Source organism: Lynx canadensis, chromosome F2 (assembly GCF_007474595.2).
Source record: "Lynx canadensis isolate LIC74 chromosome F2, mLynCan4.pri.v2, whole genome shotgun sequence".
Classification (NCBI taxonomy): Eukaryota; Metazoa; Chordata; class Mammalia; order Carnivora; family Felidae; genus Lynx; species Lynx canadensis.
Genome location: NC_044320.2, coordinates 62,066,747 through 62,087,132, shown reverse-complemented (window position 1 = coordinate 62,087,132; position 20,386 = coordinate 62,066,747). Strand labels below are relative to the sequence as shown.

The 20,386-nt window shown below is 40.2% G+C and overlaps 1 protein-coding gene across 5 annotated transcripts in view; it reads right to left on the bottom strand.

The window, feature by feature from the left end:
- EYA1 (EYA transcriptional coactivator and phosphatase 1) overlaps positions 1 to 20,386 on the bottom strand; it is a 170,542-nt gene that overhangs the window by 132,119 nt on the left and 18,037 nt on the right. For all 5 annotated transcript variants that reach the window (XM_030304380.1, XM_030304383.1, XM_030304378.1 and 2 more), the window contains one exon: positions 10,187 to 10,264. In XM_030304380.1, the coding sequence (XP_030160240.1) occupies positions 10,187 to 10,264 (78 nt within the window). The remainder of the gene's footprint in view (positions 1 to 10,186; positions 10,265 to 20,386) is intronic.

Below are 20,386 nucleotides of genomic sequence, written 5' to 3'. Positions count from 1 at the left end.
CAGTCCACGTATACTTCTCAAGCTCAGTTTTCCATTTGGGTTCGGGAGAACAGCAAGTAGAGTTGGACCAGAATCTGGATCCGGAATGCTCCTTTCCTTGTAAAGCAAGCCGGCCTCACGCAGTGACCGCAGATTCAGATTCATACCAGTGCTGCATGCCAGCTGCCAGACTTCAGCCACGTGGCTCTCAGTTTGGCAGAGTCGGGGTCCGCGTTAAAGCGAGGGCAGGCCAACTCAGCTGGTGTGCCCCGACCTGCGGGCACGTGTTGAGTCACTATTCCGCACCAGCCGCCGAGCTAGATGCCGCAGATGCAAACACGCAAAGACAAGTTCTGTCTGTCACATGTGGGGAGGCTGACACACAAATAGCCATGGGGGGATTAGTTAAATATTGCAATTTATAGAAGGGAGGGATTAGTGCGAGCACACTTGGACAACAAGGACTACCACCTGCCCAGGTCATCCTCGACTACAGCCTTTCCTGTTCTCCTTTGCTAAGCCTGAAAAGAGACCGAGGGCAAAGTAGATATACCCGGCAGAGTAGCTGGAGGAGGAATACCTTCCCTGGACAATCACAGTTCAAAACGACTTTAAAAAATAAATAACTAAACCAGAACAAAAACGCAATGCGACCGGATGGTGGAAGCCACAGAAATCCCTTTTATTCTTGCCCAGCTCTCTCCCTGGGTTTTTCAAACTGTGGGTCAGGACCCATGATCACAAACTCAACTTCACAGGTTGCACCCAGAAGTTTTTCACAGGTAAACAGAATAACAGAAGAGACTGTATCAGGCTTATTACACAGGGTGCGGTGAGTTCCGTGAAGCTTTAAGGTTGAATGTGGAGTATAGGTGTGTACACATGAAGAAAGAGATAGGGGTGGGGGGGTGCTCAGCGTGTGGTAGTTGAGCACAGGTTCTGGAATCAGAATTTAATTTTGGCTCAGACTGAAGTTCCAACTCTTCTCTTTGATCTTGGTCCACACAACACAATTGTCTGTCCCCATTTTACATATGGGGCATAGAACTTAAGTAACACATTCGAGCAAATACATGGGAAAGGTGGTATTTGAACCCACGACTGCCTGACTCCTTCCATCAAAACATACTATTTCCTGACCTCCTGTGAAGAAACATGAAACCTCAGAATAATCTCATTTTCCCCTGCCTCCATTTCATGAGTCACAAGTCACCCATCCCAAATCCAGATACCGCCTGTTGAGCTGTTCTGCACACGCCATCCCCGCTCCCCTGTCCCGGCTCTCGTTAGCCTCTGTCACGTTCCCTGTGTCCCATCTGCGGACCTGAGCACAATACTGCACTGCCACCACAGTGATCTTTCTTAAACGGAAACTTCTTTATGTCCATGTTCCAGCTTAGGAGCTCTCAACTGTGCTCGCGTTATCCCTAGGAAAAATTCCAAATTTCTTGGCAGAGTCCAGAGATTCAATCATCCCCCCTCCCCTGGGTTTAGTAATATGTAGCCTCCTTGGAGTTGAGGACTGCCCACACATGCCATGCGTGCTCATCTTTGTCTCGGGGGGCTCTTCAGACCAGACCCTCTGCCCTCTAAGGCCTTCTCCCCGCCTGACAAACACTCCTCCAGTGGGACTCAAACATCATCTTCTCTTTCCGATAATATCTTCCTTCTCTGTACCTTCTTGAAGTGCCGTAAACATTGGCCGTGTAGCACTTAACCACGCTGCATTATAGTTAACATGTGCATAGATGTTCACTTCCTCTGCTAACCATGAGCTTCTGGGGCCAAGGACCCCTTGCTCTTTTGTTTCCTTGGCACCCGACAGGGCCTGGCATGTGGGAAGAAATCAATCAACAATATGAAGAATGTGAAGAAATAGGTCATAAGCAAAGTAGATTTTTTTTAAACCCTGATGATGTGAAGGATGGTTAAATTTTTTGCAGTTATGTGTAAACATACAAAATAAATCTGATTCAGTCCTTTGGCCATAAAATTTGGAGTGAATAGTATTTGTTTTTAGTTTATTTTGAGAGAGAGAGAGAGAATGAACACAAGCAGGGGGGAGAGAGAGAGGGAGACAGAGAGGGAGAGAGAGAGGGAGAGAGAGAGGGAGAGAGAGAGGGAGAGAGAGAGGGAGAGAGAGAGGGAGAGAGAGAGGGAGAGAGAGAGGGAGAGAGAATGCCAAGCAGGCTCTACACTGTCAGCACTGAGCTCAACACGGGGCTCCATCTCACAAACCATGAGATCATGACCTGGGCAAAATCAAGAGCCAGACGCCCAACCGACAGAGCCACCCAGGCACCTGTGAATAGTACCCTTTATAAAATACATGTGAATAAGAAGCTGTGATGTTGTCTGGGTATCTTGCTACTAATTACCTAACGATGTGCCCCTAAAATGATTAAATATTTAATGCCATATAATAAAGCCCTATTTTGGGGGATTTCCCTAAATCCGAGCCCCTACAATTTTGTGTGGACTAAAGTCTAGAATCTTCCAAGTCATACCTCAAGTACTTTTCCTCTTAATTGCCTTAAACACCTTTGACTTTTAAACAATTTAGGAATTCTGATTACTTTTAAATTTCATGGGACCAGAACACCCTAAAGCAAAAAGAACGCTCCCAGATCATTCATCAAGGTAAATAAAATGGTTCTTTTACCATTAGTAAGCTCCAAATTACACACGCCAGAGCCTTGAGAATGTACGGGCAACTAATGCCTCTCTCTGTTTTAGTACATTTGTTTCCTATTATGCCATTATTTCTCTTCGTTCTAACCTAGAAGTTAAAGAACCTCCCTAAATCTTTGTTGTGGGAAGGGAGGGGAGGACCTAAGCTTGAGAATCTCCTGAGAAGGTGAACAGAAACCCCCAAATTAGCAGTTCCTCCTTCACTGCTCCCATTTCATTAAAAACATCACTCAGATGGACAAGTTGAAAGTCCACAAGTTTTGACTCTTCTCTTTCCTATCATTTCATCATAAATTCAGCCAGCTCTCCCTTCAGAATATGCCCTCTACTTGACAACTTATCCCTGCTCTCATTTACCACCCTGTAGCAATTATCAACGTGATGGCTACCGGGGAGTGGTGGTCAGGACCCCCCTCCCCACACACAGCCTCACCCTCCTCTCTTTCTCCTCCACTCCTTTCCCCTAATGGAATCCTGGCACATTTAGTCCCGCCTCTGTGGCTCTTCTAAGAAGGACACGGGCTAATACAGTCCTCTCTCTTCTCAGCCAGGGCAATACCGGTCTCCCTGTTTCTATTTACCCTTCTCTCCCCTCTTCTCCCATAAAGCATTTTCCACACAACAAATGCTGATCTCTTAAAAACATATATTGGATCATGTCACAACTGTCCCCAACTCTAAGCCCCATTATCCTCTATTTTAAATTAACCCAAACTTAAAAATAAATTACAGGGGCGCCTGGGTGGCGCAGTCGGTTAAGCGTCCGACTTCAGCCAGGTCACGATCTCACGGTCCGCGAGTTCGAGCCCCGCGTCGGGCTCTCGGCTGATGGCTCAGAGCCTGGAGCCTGTTTCTGATTCTGTGTCTCCCTCTCTCTCTGCTCCTCCCCTGTTCATGCTCTGTCTCTCTCTGTCCCGAAAATAAATAAACGTTGAAAAAAAAATTAAAAAAATAAATAAATTACATAAAATACATACATACATAAACTCGAACTTATTCCCTAAGATCTCTGCTCGTATGCTCACCCTTCAGAGAGGCCGTCCCTCTAAAAGAGACCCCCAGCCACTCCTCGCTATATGCTTTGATCTGCTCTCATTTCTGTTGTAGGCTATTTACTTTCACTACCACTTAGCTCTTTATTACCTGCCTCACCCACGGAACGAATACTCCTTGAGGGCAGGGACCTCATCTACTTCATCACTGCCATAATTCCACCACCTAGAACACTGGCTTATATACAGTAGGTGCTCTACACATAACTGTTGAATGAAGGAGTCAGACCCAAAAAGTTACATCTTTTTACGAGCAATTAAAAGACAAAGAAATCCTATTTTTCATACATGACATTTCTTTCTCCTCTAGAAGCATTCCTGTTCCTATTTCTAATTTTCAAACACTACCAGACATCAACATTATATTGATGACCATTATATTATATGATCATTATATTACATGATTATTTGATTATATGATCAACATTATATTATATGATCAATATTATCAACTGGCACTTCATTTAACAAATTAATAACAAATTTAGACTTTGTGGAAATGGAAGAAACAGAAGGCAAAGATATTTTGTAATCCCTAAAAACATTCTTTTCAACCTCAACTGCTCTTAATACATTTAGATCGCTAAAATACTGCTTTTCAGTGGTAAATAGTAAATGGGCAGAACATCATTAAATTTTAAAAACATAATAACCTTGCCATTTTCAATTCGGCAACATGCCTTTGAAAATCACCTGCTCTCCTCCAGTCTCCCCATATAAGGATACCTGGGGATTTCCCTGGAAAAGAGGGAGCTTCATTGCCTCCTTAATGCTTTAAGATGCTCAGGTTCCTTGAGGCACAGAGGTGAGACGGCTACTACCAATGTCAGCATGGTTCCAGTTCCTCTTTATCCTTGCTATTGCCTCAAGACACCCAAGGTTGACATGTGAATGAAGTCATCATGGAGAAGGAAGCAGAGGAGTGACCACAGAGGTGAAGACCGTTTTGGAGTCAAATGCTCAGAGATCGCTTTCTCCAGGCTTCTCTTTTTCTTATAAACCCTAAGTCCCATTCACAACTGCTCCAGCAGGCCATGATTTTTACATTTTCACTCAAGAAAGGCAGAAAGAAGGAAGGAAAAAATCCCTAGCGTGCTCCATCCCCTTCTCCATTGTGCGACATGGAGAATCAATCTATGGAAAACAAGATCCCCTATAGCTGCAGTCTCTTCACCAAACTTTCCTTCCACCTTCTGCTAAGCCTTTTTCCAAGGACCTTGCTTCTCCCGCAGAGCTTCTTCCAAGTAGATCCTACTCATTCTCTCAGATTCCAGATATTACAAGAGACCTGAAAAACATATCCTCACTGCTTTTTCTTCCAAATCGTTGTTGTTTGCTCTCCCACAAGGCCTTCCTTTTCTAAGATTTATGGCAATTCTTAAAAACTTCCATGAATGACCCACCTCCTAAACATGGCCTCACATTTATCAAAAACTTTAATATTTGACTATGTCCGCTAACAAGTCCCAACGTTGTCCTGGGTTATGTATCCAACACTTCTCTCATTCCATCTAGGCCTCAACTCTAGTCTTCTCCTCCAACCATCAAGCTCAAGACCACATTGTGAACGTCCCCCCCCCCCCATTCCACAGTCTCGCACCACAACAGCGTCAACCAATTTATTTGTTTACTTAACATCTACTGACCAGCATCTATGTGCTCAATTCCATGATGGGTGCTAGGACTATAACTGTAAGCAAGCCAAATAAAATTTCTGTTCTCATAGTGCTATGGGTTAGCAGGAGGAAAAATAATACAAAGTAATTTTAAAAGTAGTGATGAAGGCTGAAGAAAGGAAGTACAGAGGACTGACTATGGAAGCATGTGGTAGAGGTCTCACTGAGTTTTGAGATTAAGGAAGAAACATCCTCTCCTTCCAGAATTTTCTTTCCTCTAGTCTCATCTGTTCTCCAACGTTATCATAGATGCAGGACCCCTCGACAGCCTATTTTCTCTCAATTTGTTATCCCTTACTTTTGCTTTAAAAAAAAGAAAAAAAACTTTGAGGCTACATGAATAATTATTTTAAACTCTTACTGATACCTGTCCTTTTACTTCCACATTCTTCCCTGCCTTACCTGAAAATCCTTAAATATCATTTTCACCTGAGCAGCAAAACTCTTGTAGAGAAAAACTGCTCTGCCATAAAGGCTCCACATTCATCGTTCTACCTTTGTTTGGACTCGGGCTCTATTGCCAACCTTCTTTTATATTCCAAGCAGCCTTGGGCTTCCCAACTCCTCATGGCATCTATTTCATTCTTCTCATTTTTTCAAGCTCACAAGCCTATCACTAACAAATGAGTTGATAGCTCAAAATGAGTTGCTTCAGAGGAAAAAGTAGAAGCCATCATTCATTCATCCATCCATTCATCTAGCAAATATCTAAGTGCCTAACTTTTTAAGTGTTGAGGATATGAATGAACAAAGCGAGCCAAATCTTCGCCATCACAAGCTTACATTTTGGTGGGGTGAAAAGCCAACAATAAAACTAATACACGAGTAAATGATACAGTTTGCTAAGGGCTGTGTTATGGTGGTTAGCATGTTAGAGAGACTGGAAGCCTACAGTGAGAGTTTTGTAACACTGAGTAGGGTGGTCGGGGTGCCTTATAGAGAAGGTGATATGAGAGCAAAGACTCAAGGTGATTAAGGAGTCAGGCAGGTAGGTGTACAGAGAGGTGCCCCAGGCAGAGGGACGGTCACGGCAAAGGCGCCGACTGGAAGCATGTCTGGCATGTTGAAGGACTAGTGGGAAGCAGGCAATAGGTCTGATGGGGCTCTTCGCTATTACAAAGAATCAGCATTTACTCAGAGATGAATGGGAGCTACTGGAGGGTTTGAACAGAAGAATCGGACAGGAATTCCCTTAACGTAGTGTCTCGTCCTCTACTTCAAACTCATGCACGTTAACTTCCATTCCGTTGTTCCGGATGTTTCTGTGGAAAAGTTATTCCTTTCTCTAAGGCGATCCACTTCTGTTTTGGATTTAAGCCACTGCTGTCCCAGCAGGGACCTCCCTCCATCAGTTATCCCCATTTTGCCTACACCTTTCACCTCTACCTCTGTGAAGTTTGTGTTGGCAGCCAAAACCACTCTTTCTTTTTTTTTTTTTTTAATTTTTTTTCAACGTTTTTTATTTATTTTTGGGACAGAGAGAGACAGAGCATGAACGGGGGGGGGGGGGCAGAGAGAGAGGGAGACACAGAATCGGAAACAGGCTCCAGGCTCCGAGCCATCAGCCCAGAGCCCGACGCGGGGCTCGAACCCACGGACCGCGAGATCGTGACCTGGCTGAAGTCGGATGCTTAACCGACTGTGCCACCCAGGCGCCCCAACTCTGACTTTCTAAATGCCGTCCTCAGCCCCATATCTTACTAATGGACTACCTTCTCTTCTCCTCTCACCGCTTCGTACTTGAAAGACCCTTTTCTCCTCCCTGTCTCCACCTTATTGGTTAAATCACTTCCTCACCTTATTGGTTAAATCATCCATTTATTCCCTGAACTTATGACCACATAGATCTGCTAGGAACTATGCTGGCAACAGAAATGGGGCATACAGGCAAGTGGGCACAAGGGGAAGAAAATCACTACTCACTGAAACTGCTGTAGGCTAAATCTATTGATGTTTCTCATGGATATTTTATTTTTAAAGGTTATTTATTTTGAGAGACAGTGAGAGAGAAGCAGACAGACAAGGGCAGAGACAGAGGAAGAGAGAGAATCCCAAGCAGGCTCCACACTGTCAGTGCAGAGCCCGACACAAGGCTTGATCCTGTCAACAGTGAGATCATCAGATGCTTAACCGACTGAGCCATCCGGGTGCCCCTCTCATTGATATTTTATTTTGACATAACTTGACACTTGAATAAAAGTTGCAAATAGAGTAGAAAAACTTTTCCAGATATTGTTTACCACAATTCCCTAAACACTAATGTCTTAGTAGCTTAGTCCTCTAGTCCCTTTTTCATTATTTAAGTGTGTGTGTATAAATACGTATATCTCATTTTTTTTTTTTTTGGAGTTGCAGATATGATGCCCCTTTGCTACTACCTCAGTGTATATATTTAAGAACAAGTTAGTTCTTTATCACAGGTTATCGATATCAGGAAAAATAGCAATGCAATATTATTGTCCATAGATACTTAAAAAAAAAACTTCTCTCATTTCAGTACATGACTTTAAACTTGCACTTCAAAATTACTACTTTTAAAAAGTATGAATGCTATACACATACACTGTAAGATATTTTTGAAAAAAAGCAGAAGGGATAAAATTCAAATTATATTCTATTATCCAGAGAAAACCACCATTAATTTGTATACCCATATACAAAGACACATAATGTTTAAAAATAAATGGATTATACAGAGCATATTACTCTTTTGTAACCTGCTTGGTACAAAACCTTTTGTTACTCTTTTGTAACCTGCTTGGTATACCTACTTGGTATAGTTAACATTTCCTCATGCCGTTCAGTTTTCTCAAACCTATTTTTAATAGCTGTATCCAAATCTCTCACATAGACGGCACTTCCTTGAAATTCTTCCCTGCCTTCACTTGCAACTCAATCCTCTTCCTTCTTCCCCAGTTGAAAAAAATCAGTGTTTTCACTTTATCCCCTGCCCATCTCTCCATATTGGTCTTCCCGGGATTCTGTCTTCAACGCTGTTTCAGCCCACTAGCTTTAACTCTCTGCACGCTTCCAAAATTTCCTTTCTAGGTCTTTCCCAAGCTCCAACATCTCTGAGTGGATGTTACCTCCCACTCGACATGCCCCAGAGGGAAGGTACCACCTTTCCTTCTCAGTCATGCTTGTCTTGCATTCTGTCACCTTAACCTGTCTCTGCCTCACTCACCCCTTGTGCTCATTGGTTGCTATGCCATAAATTCTACTTCACAAATACATCTTAACGCATCACTTGTCCACACCATTGCCAGCACCTCCTCTCTGGTGTTAAATGCCAGAAGATTTTATCTGGTCTCTCCACTTCAGTTCTCAAGCCCCCCTCAGTCCTGATAGAGTCTGGATTCTGTATGGGAACACAATCATGCAACCCCCTTTCTCTGATGTCTCCTACTGCTCTCAGGACACAACGCAAACATCATGTGGAACACGCAAGCCTGGTCAGACTCTATCCTGACCCTGTCCAGCATGCTGTCATCACTCAAACTGCACACACCAGGAATGCTGAGCCACTGGCAATTCTAAATTCTGTGCCTCTGTGTCTTGGTCTGTTCCCATGGAGTTCCATCTGTCCAGCTTCCCCCTCCTCATATTTTCTCCCTCCCCCTACCCTATGTGCTTTATTCCTAGTCATTTTTTAAGGCTGAGCGAAGCCATCATCTCTCCCAGGAAACCTTTCTTGCCCACCTCATCCCAACCTTGTCTCTGTTGGGTCCCTTCCTAGGTGTTCTCGGGGATCTCTTGGGTTCCCTCTGGAAATCAAACTGTAATGTCATGATCTGGTTACCTATTCACCTCACTAAGCCTCAAACCAGGGCCACTCTCATGTACCTAAGAATCCATAACGGCACCAAGCACATTCTCTGGTTTAAGCTGGATTCTAGTAAGTGTTTTGTAAAAGAACTCATGGGCATAACACCTTTTTGTTATTTCCTTATTGCTTCCATCTGGTATCCTAAGTATAAAAGTTATACATTTGTATTTCATGCTATATCTATGTATAACTCCTTTTAGTTGTGGTATGCATTAAATAAGTGATCCTGAGAGCTGGAGTAAGTCAATCACAAATTTATGTAAGTATAGCATTTCTGTTTGAGAGGTTTTAAAAACACAGCGGATAATATAAAAAGGGTTAAAAATTTAAGAATTACTTCTGATAGAAATAATTTCTTTATTGAAATAGTCCAATCTGGGTAATCTGGCAAATACATAATCACAACCTCACAGTTACTTTAATATCACAATCACTTTCCTATCAGTAATTTCATTAACAAAGATGTGAAACTTGTTTGTTGGAGGCAGGCCTTGTTAACGTGAAAGAGATCAAAACTAACTTAAGGATTGAAAGCTGCTTTATAAAGTGTTTAATTAGATCTATAGTTGACATGACAGGAGGACAGTTTCTAAGACTCCTTAAAGAGTACCAGAAGCAAAATTTTGCCTAACTAAATACGCATGATTAGAAAAACCATACAAATGAGAGAAAAAGGGAAGGAGTCACTAACATAAAGATAATTTAGTAGAAGAGAAAAGAAACAAAACCCCTTTTGATTTTGTCTTCTTGATAGGATATCAATATTTTCAGCAAACACTTCATAACATTGGATAAAAAGAGAATTACAAGAATGGTACTCTGCATAAGGCTCTATTTCATTTATATAATACATACACACATGCATATACACACAGATATATACTTGATATATCTAACAGTTTCAATAAACTAAGAAAAACTATGTTTTGTATTAATGTGAAAGTCTAATATATATTCCTTACCTGAACCTGAGAAATTGTCTAAAGACCCGTCTGCTGTTGTTGAAACTATTTCACTGCTGCTCATTGGCTCTGTTTTAACTACAAAATAAACAACATATATCATATATCCAATTAATAGTTATTTGTAAAGGCATGGTGGAGAAGTTATAACATTCAAAATAGTTACAAGAAAATCACTCTAAAAGCCAGTCTTTTAATATTTGAATGTAATTCAGATTAATATTTGTAATAGCATTTTTACAAAACATACGCATGTTCACGGTTTTCTCCTTAAGTTAACAATCCATTGTGTCAAGCTATCCTTCAAAAACAGAAACACTTTAAAAGTAGCTAAACACGTTACCTTACATATTTATTGAAATGCTTATTAACAAATAACTTATATCTTAACATTTATATGATGTGGACATGAAGTTATTTCCTTGGGTATGTAGCCATTTGACCAAACAGAGCCAAAAAGCCATGATACTCAAGGACAGGCACATGCTTACGTGTGTGAACACACACACACACACACACACACACACACACACACGCACACTCCTAGTTATCCAGTATAGCTGAAAAACAGAGTGCTCAATTTAATGGATCATTACAACCACTCAGTCGTATCTGGCTGCCAATTTATCAATATCTGATGTACTTGGTACCAAAACCACACTAAATGTAAATGAAGCAGAAATTAAGTTTTCCATTCTAAAAGAAAACCAATAGCAGACAGTTTGTCAAAAACATATATGATCTTTAGTAAAGCCCCTTGGAGCTGTAAACTAAAAACATTTAGACTTATGCTTTGAGTTATTGAAAGCAATCCACTCCACTGACATAGTCATGGTATTATTGACCCCTATCAAACAGATAAGCCAGACACCTCAGAACATTTGCCTTTTTCCTCAGATTTAGGTTTAAAAAAAAAAAAATGAAGAGAGAGTATTATTGCTTTCCTTAGAAACTAGTGAAGTGCTATCATTGAGATTTGCCTAGCCCACTGTGTGGAAGTTTTACACCCCCCACTAATGGGTTTCCAGAAAGATGGCAATAAGATCTTAGGGGCTACTTAAAAATCAGTAACATGTTTCCCAAAACAAAGGTCCTACCAAGAGAATATTTGGGGTGGCTTCTCTTACAAGTAAAAACATTCTGAAATGGGGAAGAATGATGGAGAAAATGCAGTTTTCCTTCTCTCAACATTGACAATTTCTTATAAACATCAGGCAAATAACAAATTCACCCTCTTTGACCTTTGAATCTTTTACTAATACATAATGAGTGGTTTTCAAATAGATAACATAAATAGTTGCAGCAGATAGTCACTTACAAAAAATTATTTAGGCTGCTTCTAAACACATGAAAAATAAAACCAGGAAGTCTAATGGGAATCACTGAAATGGATTGTTTTCGTGTAGACCAAACAATAGGGTCACTGAAGTTTTCATTTTTCCACCAGTTGTTTGGGGTTAGAAGTCTTAGTTGATGCTATTAAATTCTGACACAGGCCTGTATTTCCCTTTTCTCTTCACACCTCCAGGCAACCTAATGATCTTGTTCTTCATAACCATTATACTCCCCTAGATTGTGGAAAGTAGGTCCTCTACTACTGGTACACAGGTCCAAAATTTCCTACCCAGTTGTCTACATCCTAGCTTTCCTCCCTGAAAGAACAACTCATACAGCACCCTGTACCTATAAAGCAGTAGCTCTATTTCACTCTGTACTGGACAGATTACCACAGGGATCTGAACTCCAAATCAAATACCATATACTGATCAAAGACCACAATCAGGCCCAAGGGGAACAGGTCATACGAAGTGCCTCCTACTGTCAGACTATGGACGTCATGATTAATCCTTTTAAAGAATTCTCCAAGGAGGTCTCAGAGCACAACTTACAAGCTCCCTAGCTAGGTACTGTCTCCTTGTTTCAAAAATTGAAAAAATGTTGAAAAAATTGAAAGCAAAGGGACTAGGAAATTGTCCAAAGTCACACAGTAAGTGGCAGAAATGGGAATTATTTTGCATGTTTTCATCCCAGGCTTGAAAGAAAATGACAATATGTGGCCTTCTCAACAATTAGCACTACTCTACAACAAAGCAAGGAAATTGAGGCACATGTTCATACACGGTGGATAGAAGGGAAGTAAACCCCAGCAGTCCAGATCCTCCTAGAGTGTGAACACTCCAGGCTAATGCACTCACTAGGGGACCTCATAGAAGCTCCTCATTCACTTGCCTGAGAAAACGGTGAAGAAAAAATTTTCCAGTGCATAGGGTGTTAGCCCACATTACTGCTAAATCTTTATCAAATCTAAGATCTATGGTTCTACAGAGTGGATGATAAAATTACTTGGCGAGAGCTTACTATACCAAAACCACTCCCACTCTTATACCCCTAAGACTTACTCTAGCTATTCTCCATATTACTAGCTTAATCGAATATAGCTTTCACTCCCAGGAGACACATTAAATTATACTTGAAATTCCATTAAAACGAAGAAGGAAAGGAGGAGGATACTTTTTCTTTTAGGCCCCAAGTACATTAGCTTCTGCCATTGTTCAAATATACCCATCTGTATACTAAGGAATAAAGACTCCCTTTTCCTAATGAGTCCAATTTTTTTTAAAAGGCTCACTGTTGAAAAGAAGAGGATGTATATAAAGTAACTACCAAGATACTCATGATTTTATCAGGTACTGGAACTGAATACTTTGATCACCAGGGACCCAACACTAAAGAGACTGAAGATTTATTGTGATGTAAAATAGTTTCTGAGTGAAAGCCAAATAAAGAGAGACCACCTCCTGAGTTGTTGTTGCCAAGCATACACCCTCCAGAAAGTTAAAAAGACAAGAGGGATCTCCAGCCACCAAACTACCCATCCTCACTCCCGCTATCGGATTTATAAATATGCCATAGATGACAGAATAGATCACCTCTCCAAGGCTCAATTTTTTTTTTTAACTCCTAGAGATTTAAATACCACCTCCTGAAATTTTTAACTCTTACAGATTTAAGGTAGTGTCACATCTGAGAACAATCATCCCATCTAAGCCACCTATCTGAAAAGAAAAATCTATGAATCCTCTGTTCTCTTCTAAGTAACTGTATGATTCTTTTATCTCCACTGTACATTTTCCTTCATTACAGGATTTCAGTCTGGTAGAAAACAGCAATTTTTATTCTCTTTTGCCCCCATTCAAGAGTCTGTCTTCATCACTCCAGTCTTCAATCTTCTATCTGATACTTTAAGGACCTGAGTAGGTCCTTAAATATTCTCTAATTATTCAGAAACTCCCCTTTGCCTCTTTCATCTTCACAACCCACTGCCCCCCTCCCCCCTGCAACTCCTTTGCTCAGTCATGTTCTCTAGGCCTGTACTGTACAGGGCAACGTGCTACCCTCCAGGGCTGCCACAAACTCTCATCTATCAACATCTTTGAGCTTTGGTTTTGGAGTCAAAGAATCCAGTTATCCGCTTTAAGACTTTATAAAAGTTATTTGAGCTCTGATCTTAATTATCTCACATACAAAAATTTTTAAATGACCCCTACATTACAGGAATGCAGTTAGGATTCGTAGTATGTATGTAGAGTTTGGTACGGTCCATGGTTTCAAGCATGTGCTGGGGGTCTTAGAACATATTATCCACAGATGAGGAGGGACTACTGTGTAAGTTTTCTCCTATAATCATCATTAGTCCTGCCTTAAGTTACATTCAAGTTACCTTGATTTGATTTTACTCTATGATTGAATTTGATTTTGGCCATCCTGAGGAAAATGGCCTTGCGTTGGCTCTTAGGCAAGTTGCTTGACTTTATATTCTTAATTTAGTTTTCAAAGGATAAACTTAACTTTAATGTGAAGCTCATATATAATAGATTGTATCCCATAAGAAAGACTTTGATTTCTCCTAATTAAAAGAGACACTTTATGATAAAGTGACTACAAAGTATGACCTCTGGACCTAGCTAAATGATTTCTAAGCATTTTTTTTTTTTACCCTCTCCTGAGTATGTTATCCCCCACTTAACAGATGAGGAAGTTGAGATACACAGAAGTTGAATAACTTTTCATACTGTTAATAACAAAGCTAGATTGAAATTCAGCTGATAATTCTAAAGCTGGTGCTTTTAACAGTCTTCATTTGAGATAGCTCCCTGGTAGTATTCCCAGGAGAAAGGCATTGGAGCTACTACTAATGATGGTGGCAAATATACTTTCAGCCCCTGCTTTAAACCAGGTACTTTGCATTGATTTTTATGGATCTTTACTACCTTTTTCATTTGTGCACTGGTACTAGACTTGCTCATGAGAATGTCATGTCTTTCCAACTTCACCAGCCCGGTCTGGAACCAAGAGCTGCTACCTTAGAGTCCTGTGTTATCTCGTACCAAGCATCTTTTTCGCCAGGCTTTAATCCTCGCTTTGGCAAGTCCTCATTTTTCATTCTTCAACTGCTATTCTGGATTGTTGAGCATGGAAGATGAGGCCACAATTTGCCTGCTGACCAAATTTGCTAACATGTATGCTTTCCATGTTCTTTTGACTCATCCTTTTTCTTGACCATCCCTTTTCCATTTATTGTGCCTGAAATAGTTTCTGTGGAGTCTTTTCTACCTACCTCAAGCCTCCAATCCTCACCTCATGCCCCATCCTCTTCAGTACATGCCCTAACCAACTATTTGATAAAGCATGTTAAAGCTACATTCAATCTTTCCGTGGTCTTCCTGCAACATCTCTGATTCCTACTGGTTAATCTCAGTGGAGGTTTCCTTTCCTGTAGTAGGATTTAACCTTTTACATTTTTATTCTTACTGCCACTTCCATACTGTCTTTGCCACAAAACTCCATTATGTGATCTCCCAGAATCCTCAATAATTCCATCTCAGGAGGCTACTTCTCTTCTACCAACAAAGACAGACAAGTCTGAGATACCACCTTACACCTGTCCGAACGGCTAGAATCAGAAAGACAAATAACAAGTGTTGGCGAGGATATGGGAAAAGGGAACCCTCGTGCAATGTTGGTATGAATCTAAATTAGTGCAGCCACTGTGGAAAACAGTATGAGAGTTCCTCAAAAAATTAAAAATAGAAATACCATATGATCCAGTAATTCCACATCTGGGTATTTACCCAAAGAAAGCAAAAACACTAAACATAGGGCACCCTTATGTTTTTTGAAGCATTGTTTGTAACAGCCAAGATATGGAAGCAACCCATGTGTCCATGGATAGATGAATGGATAAAGAAGATGTGTTATGTGTTATACATACATGCATATATACATTATGTGTATATACACACATATCAAAACTGCATATATGTATAAATATGAGTGTATATATACATGTATGTGTATATACGTGTGTGTGTGTATTACTTACTCATAAAAAAAAACACGAGATCTTGTTTTGGGACAACATGGATGGACCCAGAGGGTATCATGCTAAGTGAAATAAGTCAGTCAGAGAAAGACAAATACCATATGGTTTCATTCACATGTGGAATCTAAAAAACAAGAAGAAACAAAAACACAAAGCAGAAACAGACCCATAAGTGCAGAGAACAAACTGATGGTTGCCAGAGGGGAAGGGAGTAAGGAAATGCACAAAATGGATGAAGGGGAGTAGGAAATAAAGGCTTCCGGTTGTGGAATACATAAGTCAGGGGAATAAAAAGTACAGCATAGGGAATATAATCACTGGTATTTAAAAAAAATTTTTTTTAACGTTTATTTATTTTTGAGACAGAGAGAGAGACAGAGCATGAACAGGGGAGGGGCAGAGAGAGAGGGAGACACAGAACCGGAAGCAGGCTCCAGGCTCTGGGCCATCAGCCCAGAGCCCGATGTGGGGCTCGAACTCACGGACCGCAAGATCGTGACCTGAGCTGAAGTCGGACGCTCAACCGACTGAGCCACCCAGGTGCCCCCTAATCACTGGTATTTTAATAGTGTTGTGCAGTCACAGATGCCAGCTACACTTGTGGTGAGCACATGAGACTTGTCGAATTCCTATGTTGTACACCTGAAACTCATATAACATGATGTGTCCACTATACTTTAATAAAAAAGCAGGCTTCCCTTAATTTTTAAAAGGCTTTTCTCAACCATGAGACTTCTCTCCCTTTTCTCAGCACCAAGTTTCCTACAAATTTGCCTGGATCATCTACTCTGGATGAGTACATCATCTGGATCATCTACTCTGTCTTTAGTCCTTTCCATCAACCGTTTCTTTATAGCTGTTATTTTACTAAAAGGACTTTAATTGCCCAGGTCAAACTATTCCCAATTCTGATTTTCCTTAATTCTTTCACAGAATGGGCTTTCCTCTTTTTTTTTTTTTTCATTGACCAATACAACACGCAACATTCCCCCATTTCCCCTTCGTATCTCTCTTGTTCTCTGGATTTTCTTCCCTTTGCCTGCTCTGTGGTTTTATAATTCTATGCCATTCTTACCTATTTCTCTAGTCTTTCCTTGCCACACATTTAAAAAAAATCATCTTCATGTACATGACTCCCAAATCTCTATCTACCTGCACATCTTTTTCATGGGAACCACATCCCAATTACACAACACCCTCATCTGGATCAGGGTGAAACTCAACCTACTCCAACATAAAATATTCATTTTGTCCCTCTGTAATGGTCATGTCCTCTAGAATGAAAGTTTCCTTTTCACCCCAGTTTCTCCCAGATCCCTTCACTTCGCACCCTATTGCCGCGTCTGTAATTGCCACCACTCTATAATCTTTCCCAATCATCTTCTTGCTAATTTCACAGCCACTGTCCTAATTATCTTATATCTATTCTCCTGTAAAAGTTGATAATTGGCCTTTCAGCCCCTGCTCTTTCTACTCTAAGCAGAGATACTGATCTCTCCATAGCTTAGATTTGAGGGAGTCACTCCTTGCTCTGAGGTCTTTAGCTCTCCATGTTCTCCTGAATTAAGCTATTAAGTTACATCCCTTTCTCATGTTTTTAAGCCCCACCCCCCTACACTCTAACACCAAACTGTTTCCTTTTTTTGGCTTTACTTCTCTAACAAATACTAACTTACAAGAATATAACAGTATTATAAAATACACAGTTACATCTAATTGCCCTAACTTTTCTGTGTGACACCATTATCCCATTTTCCAGGTCATGAATCACAGGACTGTATATATTCAACATTTATACCAAACTGGCCTACTGAGATCCTTAATGCATCCTCAAACCCATGGTTTTGCTAATGTCTTTCTCTCCAACATTCTATAAATTTCCATCTGACTAAATTACACAATTCCTTAAAGGTTGAACCAAAGTCCTGTCTGCTTTGTGAAGTCTTGCCTGACCTACTACTCTGGACTGATTTTTCTTTTCCATGAGCTACTAAATGGGAATTTATGCCTCCTTCAGAAAATACATCCTATTCTACCTCATTTTACGTTTCAGCCTTATCCATTTTAATATATTATAAATGTCTTTACCGGTAAGAACTGCATATTTTTGTAGCTCTACAGAACTTGATACAATGTGTGACACATAGTTGGAACTCAATATTCATTGAGGGAATAAATAAAGGTAAAAATGTACAACTGACTTACAACTGACTTCATACTACTAGGCACATTGCATAGGGCAATTTATATTATGTATGCTCAAACATGAGACATTTTATTCCTCCCAAATTATCACTCAATCAACTTATGTGCAGGTGCTTATAAAGCCTCTCAGTTGCAGGATGCAAGTCATTAAGTTATTTTGAACCAAGTACTCTTTGGAGAAGACACATTAACATAAAATAGTATCAACCATTGGAATTTTTGTACATTAAAAGAGGACCCTGCCTGGATCCTTCGAAAGAGCGATAAATTAGCAATAATGCATGGGGCATATCCGCCCAAAGGCAAATCTTAGCTATTGCTATAAACAGGCCTTAAAAGAACTCTTTTAAAAGCTACACTGCACAAGACTATGCTGTACAGATAACAAATATAAGCTCGTGGGACAAAATAAATACACAGCCACCATAATGTTCAGTTATCGTTTGGATTCAATGGCTGTATCACTCACAGATTTAATGACTATGCTTACTCAAACCATGAGGCAGAAGTGGAAACGTAGGTCTTTGGAAACTAGGTCAAATGACTGAAAAAGATGGCAGTAAGGGATACCAGATACCAAAGGCCTATGTGAAGAGAGTGAATAAAATTACCGCATGAAATATGAAAGTGGGAAATAGTAATATTTGAAAATTTTAGATTTTATAGGACACTTCAAAGACACAGAATTGAGTTAATAAATATTGTAAGTAGCCATTTAACTATTTGTTCTTTACCTAACAACGTATATGTCCACGAAACAAGTGCTTTTGCCTTTAGTTAGTTCCCATTGGGAAAATGAGGTGTGCCTTTAGGTGTGACTATTGGTTCTATAGTCTGGCATCTGGTGATCACCAAAATTTTAAAGCTAGGGCCATCCTCTTTTGCGTAAAAGAGGGTAGAAAATAGGAAAAGTATTAGGTTTTCAAAATATCATACCTTATACAACCTCAGGAAAGTCAAATCAACACCTATAGACTAAACTTAGGGTTTGACTGTATACATGGCCAATAAGAAATGTTAGTCAATTTGAAAACTTGTTATTCACAGCAAGTGTGACGTGTGTACCATATTGAAGCAGCACTGTGCAACGGCTTCTGTAGAGGTCTAGACCCAGTGACTCTTTTTAGTAAAAGAAATGCCACATGGTAGAGGAGGGCGGCTCCGTTGAGATGTCTCCTGAAACTTCACTTTCCCTTCCTGAAACTCTCATTCTTGCCACCCAGGCTCAGATTCCTGACACACAAAATCTGGGCAGACTGCATGAGCCTCCGGACTACTGTTCATCTCTCCCCCATTCCAATCTATCCTTGAAATTGCTGCCAGATTAGTACCTCAAACACTTTCACCGTATCAATCCCTTGCTCAAAATATTCTGTGGCTTCTCTACTGGCTCCAGGATGAAGTCCAAATTCCTCAGTCTAGTATTCAGAGTCCTCCACAGTTTGTCTCCAGCTGATCTTTCCAACCTTATCTACGATCAATTCCTTCTTCAGCTAAACTGGTCTCCTCGTGGTCTCCCAAACTATCCTACCTTTGTTCAGATTGGTCCCTCATTTAGAATGCATTCCATCTCTTCTCAACCTATTCAAATTCTACCCATTTCCCAACACTCAGCTCAGATTCCATCTCCTTCTTGAAGCCTGGCCAGGCCTCAGCAAGCTGAAGAGCTCTTTTTTCCAAACTCTGAGAGCACTTTTGTTTGGATCAGTGACTTCTAACCTTCTTGAGAATGAAGCCCTCTTTCTAACACCAAAGTATTTCAGAACACGAATGACAGTCTATTTTTAATCTGTTGATTGAGCAAGTGCATAATGACAAAAACCCACTGTGAAATTTCAGACCTGAAAATGTGCATTTTAATAACTAGAAGGTCCCGCGTGAAAAGAATTAACTATATACGTGGCCTGTTAATTTCCTCATCTTACAGACAATGCTTTTGGCACAAAAGAATTTGCTGACCTCAGTACGAGCTCTAGAACTCCTGGAGATGGCTAAGTCACACATGGAAAATTCTCAGCTTCATGATCCAACTGACATATTAGGACCTTTTAGTTTGGGCTAAATTTTCAAAAAGTCTTATCTCCCCCACCTACATTGTGAACTCCTTAAGTCAGCAGTAGTATTGTTTACTTCTTTGTATTTCTGTTAGAATCTGGAATAGCTCTTTATGAAAAATAAATAAATAAATGTTTCCTTCCTAAGTATTGTAGGCTCACTTCTTTCACGAATGTTTTATTATAACATTTTTCATACATCTAGAAAAGTTAAAAGAAGTATATAGTGAACAGCCATAAACCAACTGCTTAAATCCCATAATTCACATATTACTATATTTACTATTCCATACCTATTTCTCATAAAACCATCTTATTTTTCACATGCTTTTAAAATAAGTTGCTCATACCATCTATTCCTCCTCAATACTTCACCATTCACACCATTAGCTAGAATTCCTATTTGTTTCTGGTTCTTCTTTCTGTTAACTAACATTTATATATAATGAAGTACACAGACCTGAAACGTGCCATTTAATGACTTTTAACAGATCCCTACATTCAGATTCCAAAGTGGGATCTATTTTTAGTGTGTTATACTGATGGAGCATGGCACAA